Source organism: Lottia gigantea, assembly GCF_000327385.1.
Source record: "Lottia gigantea unplaced genomic scaffold LOTGIsca_8, whole genome shotgun sequence".
Lineage (NCBI taxonomy): Eukaryota > Metazoa > Mollusca > Gastropoda > Lottiidae > Lottia > Lottia gigantea.
In genome coordinates this window covers 3,274,088-3,281,580 of record NW_008710662.1, presented here as the reverse complement: position 1 = coordinate 3,281,580, position 7,493 = coordinate 3,274,088, and the positions used below count along the sequence as shown (strand labels likewise).

Sequence of the window (7,493 nt, the reverse complement as noted above, 5' to 3'; positions counted from 1 at the left end):
AACCGCCCAGCAAATTAGGCTATCGATCATTAATTTTAATATTTCCATTTATTGAACAGCTGTTGAAGTTGATCAAACATTGACTGTTTCTTACTACATATTTATATTTTCAGAAAGAAGTTTGTATGCGAATCGGTGGACCAAAGACTTGAAGCACTGAGGAAGTTCGTATATCTCAAGAATTGAACTCCAAAAATGAATAATAGCACGACATTCACATCGGGGAGTTGTGGTGGAACGTCATGTGTTCGGAACATGACAGAATCGGACGAAAGGATTCTTCAGTTCGAGTTTATTGTTCGAGTAACTGTTCCTACTATATTCGGTGTGATATTTTTGTTGGGCTTAGTGGGAAACATAGTGGTGATTCTAGTAGTGATTGGTGATAAACACATGCGAAATACGACCAATATCTTAATTCTGAATCTCGCCATAGCAGATCTATTTTTTATAGTTTTCTGTGTACCATTTACTGCTTCTGGATATGCCATTCCGTTTTGGCCGTTTGGTAATATTTGGTGCAAAGTTGTACAGTACATGATTAACGTATGCGCGTACGCTAGTGTATATACCTTAGTGCTGATGTCTCTGGACAGATACTTAGCTGTGGTACATGCTATACGTTCAATGAGATACCGCACGGAACGCAATACATCTATTGCTGTTATTTTAACCTGGGTGGTAATATCAGTATGTAACATACCATTATTATTGATGTATGAAGAATATCCTTATGAACATTTTAATGAAAAGAGATCGGCTTGTTTAAACGTTGAAGAACTTAAAAATGCAAACGTTGGACGAATGTTTTATGGGGTCTTCTTTGCGTTTGGATACATTTTACCATTAGGAGCTGTCTGCGTTATGTATGGTTTGATGTTGAAAAGATTACTCTATGGCATAGTACCCGGCGGCAATCAGTCAGCGGAAAGCGTCCGCGCCAAGAAACGAGTTACGCGTATGGTTATCATTGTTGTTGTTCTGTTTGCAGTTTGTTGGTTACCTATACAAGTTATACTCGTTATTCAAAAATTCGGAACATATCCAACCGATATTTTCTATATAGGACTACAAATGGCATCTAACTGCTTAGCTTACATGAACAGTTGCGTCAATCCAATATTATATGCCTTTTTATCTGAAAACTTTCGAAGAAGTTTTAGAAAAGTTTTGTGTTGTTTTAGTCCTCAAATTAGGAAGAATACATATGAAAGAGCTAGCACTCGAATTGTGGATGAAAAAACCAAGAATACGACTGTTCCTGGTAAACTTAACAATGAAAATAACGTTTGATATTATCACGAAAGATCTGTTATGTATGCATATGTTTCTTATGAATGGCCAGTAGTTCGAGTCAGGCAACGAGTTGGAGATATGTCAACGAATATCCAATGTACGATAAAATACAATGAAAATTAATTTATATGTTGCAGTTATTGATCAAAATACGTATATGTGACAATGAAAAATTTCGTATTATAAAATGCGTAATTGCTCATTCGATCGTTGTCACTGCATGAGGCTCTAATAACTTTAATAGCCAGCAAATTGGTTCTGTATTTACTTCGCTTTAGATGCAGAAAGTGTTAATCTCAATACTAGCTTCGCCGATCAGTTCAAGAATGTGTTATGGTCCTAATATTCTCAGTCCATTTCTTAGTTTACTAAAATCTGTTCGCATGCAACTGAAATCCATCGATTTAAGCAATTAAAGAGCCAGTGAGATATTATGTAAATCTGAAATATGCATTTTGTTGTAAAATAATATTAAAACGTGCTGAAAAAGTGACACCGTATCGTGATTCGCTGTTTTATCACCAAATGATCTTTTTATGATGTTGATATTTTGAATTAAGAGATTAACAATGTTACCATATTGATAACAGAACGTTCGCAGTAGGTATGTTGTCATGTTACTGTTGACATTAATTATTGCTAAGAACGTATCGTCAAATCAGAAATCTATTATTTATTTTATCTCGAATGAAAGCACAATACCGCCTCAACACTTTCAAATCAGATATTAAAAGTGTCTCGTCAAGTCCATACCAGGACGCTTACAAGTCAAACAAAATTTCGAAAAACATCGCACCGGTGATCCTGTTCTGAAAAACCATTAAGTCTGTCACAGCATCTGTTCTGTTTGTTACTGAAAAATAAAATAAATTATAAGAGCTACAGACACACTGTAAAAATGTTACAAACAATTAAGTAATAATTTATATCATGAATATTCATTGAGTCATGGGTCGTGAATTGTGTAGAATATGTACACAGTGGAACATTAGAGTTTATTCTGTGCTATTTTTGTTTGTGTTGTAAAAATGAATTCGTGACATCCTAGGTTATGGTAATAAAATATGTATATTTCAAACTGTAATGATCAATTTCAAGTTGGTGATAATTGGATGTTATTAAACCACTATTGCCCATTTGCACCAATTTTTTTTTTCTCTCGTAACCAAATTTTCAGATTTTTCAAGGCAAGTCTCTATGAAATTTTGAGGAATGATTGGGTTGGTGACATAGTACTCCAATTTCGCACACTATTTAACTCGGGGGAATGCGGTTGTATGTTTGGTATTTAATGCCAATCCAATGTCAACAATCACGAGTAGCCGATGCCCCTTACATGCATATAAATGTAATACCGAGAGTAAGATCTTGTCTATCCAATCTGTCGTAACTAGATAAGGCTTCTTTGTGCTGCTGGCATGTTCTTAACATTTATGAGAACAAATCAAAGTTCATGTTGAGGAGTGGAAATCGTTTAAACTTAGCTGCTCTGTTGCTTTACCTTTCAGTGAATTACATGCATATGCTCGACATTACAGTGAAATACATGCGTATGCTTGTCCTTACATTGAATTACATGCGTATGTTTGTCATTAAAGTGAATTACATGCGTATCCTTGATGTTAAAATGAATTACATGCGCATGCTTGATATTATGCAGTGAAATATGCTTACATTACAGTGAAGTACATGCGGATGCTTGGTCTTCATTGAATTACATGCGTGTGTTTGACATTAAAGTAAAATACATGCGTATGGTTGACCTTACATTTAATTACATATGTATGCTTGATATTATGTCGTGAAATATGCTTAAATTACAGTCAAATACATGCGTATGTTTGACATTACAGTGAAGTGCATGCGTATTCTTTACTTTAGAATTTAGTACGCGTATGCTTGACCTTACAGTTAAATATATGCGCATGCTTGACCTTGCATATTATGCTTACATTGCAGTGAAAAAATGCGTATGCGTTACATTACAGTGAAATACGTTCATTAGCTTGGCCTTCCAAAGTGTCATTCATGCTTATGTTGAATACATACGTATGGCGAAATGTCTGCTATTCCAATTGCTTCTATCTTCTTGCACTCGCAATATGCTATATTAAACTGCTTTGGAGATTATGAACAAAATGAGGGATAAGTTACAAATCGTGTAGTTATTTCGAATGCTTCTGAAGCATGTAATAATTATAATTACTTATGAATCAAGTATGTTCAATTATTCATTACGTTAAATTATTCATTGATATCAATCTATATCAAATATACATTAGTACTTAACTATGTCCGACTCGTTTCATGCCCAAATGAGCACATTTCGGATCAAATATTATGTATATGTTTCTCTTTAACATTTTGATATTGCGAAGAGTTGCAAACACATTTAGTTTTGTAAGAATAGTATTTAGGTTTCCTTTAGCCTTATACAAATGTACACCAATTAATGTATAGTGTGGATATGAAATTTTGAAATAATTGCAATTGACAGGAGGACTAATATGAACTGTGTACTATCAATAGTACACCAATGAATCTTTAGCGCTAAAATTGGAGGTTGAACTGTCGGATACACATCCAATGTAGTTCTTCGTGGTTCTACACCCTGTCATCAATAAATCATGTTCACGAACATGAACAAGTAAGGTGTGTCGTTTTGTTTTAGTTGGAGTGAACATTGGTTGACACAAATGAAAAAAGAAAGGCTTAATATGAACAATAGACACAAAAACAAGATATCACGAATCTGAATTGACCCAAAATTAAAATGTCGCGAGAGGAAATTGACTGAGGTTTTATAGATTCTACAAAGCAGGTGGTAAACATCTTGGCACTGCTAACAACTTAAATTATACCGAATATTGATTAGCCTTAATAGACAATTCGATAAATTCAATATTATCACATTCCTTGGGGGTTTGCTGTCGCGTCAACTGGTTTTAAAATTTGAGAAAAGAACGAAGTTAAAGTTAATTTTAGTTCGGCTTAAGAAATAAAATTAGTTTAACGTCCCACTCTTCGGCTTCAGATTGGGAAAACGGGACTGTCAGGGGAAATTTTGCCAGAAAAGTGTCTACTCTTACAACTTATATTGCAGCCTGTCTCACATGAGACCTTGGTTTCTAACAAATTGGACCAGGGAAGTTTCATCTGAAAATTAACTTGTGTTCTTTGATTGAAAAGGTCGTTCATTGAACACGAAGAAAACTCTTTTCTATAATAAGATTACCTGGAAATGTCGCATAAATTTGGTTCAGATAACATTTATTTCATATTATTTACCACGAAATTTATCAAAACATATGTTGAACATGTAGGACAAGAGCGTCAAATTGTACGAAGTTAATCAGCCATAACGATATTAAAACTTGAATAACAATTAAATTTTCTCAACTGTAAAAAAATGATTTTTCACACTGTGGTATGAGCCAAACTAACTTACCTTGAATGCTGTGCTAACTCTCTGCAACACAGCACGGTAATTTATGGCAGCCATTGTTTGACGATATCATGTCTTGATGGCCACGTAGTTCTGCTAGTTCAAACACCATTGAGGCTGATCACTAGGGATTTAAAATGCTAATTATAGAACCGAAAGTCACAATCTACCACCAGTGGGTGGTACAATTATCCCAAAGAGTACAAACCTGTGGACTATACTATAATTAGAGGACAAACCAGTGGCATCATACCGCATGTTAAGAAACTTGCCCGAAAATCAACACTTTACATCCGAGGTAAATGAAGCTTTACGCGAATAATTGTCTAATTGGTATGATCACCAACCTCATTGCCCGTATGTAAGTTCCCGCTGAAAAAAGAAGAGTCAATTTGGATTAAAAAAATTTCAGTCGACAGTCCGTGATTTCAAACGCTATGGATCAGGGGCGTATCTAGAAAATTCCTGAGTGGAGGGCTATAAATTGGAGGTGTCTCTCCGAGGCGAGGGCGGAAAGTGAATGAGGCCGGGGGAATGGGGTCGGCTAGGAGCCACCGAAAATCAGATGGCCCGAGATGAATTTTGAACATTTAGAGGGCTTAACTTTTACTGGCCTGGGCACACCCCCTAAATACACCACTGGTATGGACATGTAACTGGAACATAATTAAATAGTATTGTACAGAGTATGTAGTTTAACAACAAATGTTTAAACCTTCGAAGAGTTGGCGCTTAACTATCTACATCCATAGTGCCATAAGAATCTTCAAGGTCCTTTAAAGTCAAATTATATAAAATCAATAACGAGATTTTGAGTATCAACAACTTGAGATGGGAGTATATAGTGGGACAAGTAAGTTTAAATCAATTACGACTTCGCCACAGATATTATTTCCGCTTCTTCCTTTCTCAGTCATAGAAATTCTCAAGTGGAATGTTGACTTTTGATCAAATTAACATTTTAGTTGTTCGTTGGAGAATAATTTGAAGTAATTTAATCATCTCATATCGTATTTTTTCCAAACCAATACTTTCCAAATGCAGTTAAGTGGTTACCCTGATTCTAAATTTCGTGAAATTGAATATCAAAATCAACGGACCTATTATCAAAACCATTCATCAAGTAAGAACGATATAATATATGCAATCAATGCATGGAATATGAATTTGATCCTAAACTGATTTTCCTAATTTCTCTTGCATATTCCAATTGTGTCAAACACATTACCAGTTTCGAGTACGACTAACGCCAGAAGATTAATCTAAATTAATTCATGATAGTCTCTATCTCACTGGCCATATTTGACATTAAATTTTACTTAATATTTCGACCATCCTTGAAAGGCTCATTCCTTCAATATTTACGCCCACGGAGATTCTTTTCTATTTTTTGGTCCGTAGTGTTGGTTTGTACAAAGATGGGCACTGTCCTTTTCCAGAGACTTTTTTTTCTGACTTTGATTTGACACATCAATGACAAATTGAATCAACCGTCTCATGATTTTTACATTTTTGGTCTGTATGTGCATTATATGGCACGTATTTTCGTAATGATATACCAGAACACTGCTCAGTGTGGTGTTATAATAAAAAAAGCGATGGCCCATCGTAATACGACCACCATCGTAATGGCAAGAGCTATCAATAAATGAAATATTTTGAGAAAAACATTTACGGTTCAAGACCTTTTTTTGTCTTCTGGAGTTTTACAAGCTAAAGATTGAACATGGGCAATAACCCTAAAAAAAATTTCGATTTTAGTGATTCAACCAAGTTTCTCAAAAATCTGTAGAGAATTGCGCCTTAAATGTGATTTCAAGAACAAGGCAGTAACTCATATTAAATACATTTTAGGGTTTGTTGGTACATCATTTGGAAATAAGTAACAATTTCACAACATATCGTCTAAGAATTGTGCCTTCTAGACCTTTCACAAGTTAAAAATTGAATGCGTTTGCAAGAACAAGGGCAAGTATTCATATCAAATATTTTTCGATTTGATTTTCAATAGGGTTTATTCTTATGTGATATCAAGCATTGACACCAAAATTTATCAATATCCATCAGGAAACCAGATCTCTATTGTGTCCACAACAATTGTGGACATGCAGACAGGCAGGGACGACGGCTATATACGCCCCCATTAATGTGTAGGCGTTTAGAAGGAGAATATCATGTCAGACGTACACAACGATAAAAAAACACAAGAAGAATGCAATAACTGACAGCAACAACGTGAGCAAGCTCTTGGAATGGTACTCATCGCAAGAACCTTCGGGTGTAATCGTAACAAACGTTTCAAGCAGACAGGACAGAAAGGCCTAGAACGGGATGACCATACCGCGTGATGACCTGTATTTGCGTATCTTGCATTGCTGGAAATTTTTTCCGACGGTGGTCGTCTGTCGTCATCAGTAAGCTGATGCGCTAGGTCACAGGGTTAATCGTGTCCAGGCGACTCCGAAGTCAAGGAATCAGTGCTTGCTTAAAGGCGATACAGATTATTGTACGACGATGATAACGGCCAGACTGGTTGAGGTTAGATTTCAGTAATAAAAGTCGATTCTGTTTTTTCAGAGATGATGGGAGGCAAAGAGTTTATCGCCGAGCTGCCATGGAGGCATATTTCACTCTTTGAATGGCTATCTTTTTAAATATTATAAGTCTCTTTGAATCTGAACTTTTCCTCTATTGTTTCAAGCCTATCTCAAAGTCAAATTTAAGTGCCATTATAATGGTTACATCGAGATTT

At 35.4% G+C, this 7,493-nt stretch overlaps 1 protein-coding gene across 1 annotated transcript; it reads left to right on the top strand.

The window, feature by feature from the left end:
* Positions 1 to 255: 255 nt before the first annotated feature.
* Positions 256 to 1,293, top strand: LOTGIDRAFT_108200 (hypothetical protein; the record flags this gene model as incomplete). Its single annotated transcript, XM_009067024.1, has 1 exon — positions 256 to 1,293. One exon carries the CDS (start codon positions 256 to 258, stop codon positions 1,291 to 1,293), a length of 1,038 nt encoding a protein of 345 aa, XP_009065272.1.
* Positions 1,294 to 7,493: the final 6,200 nt, after the last annotated feature.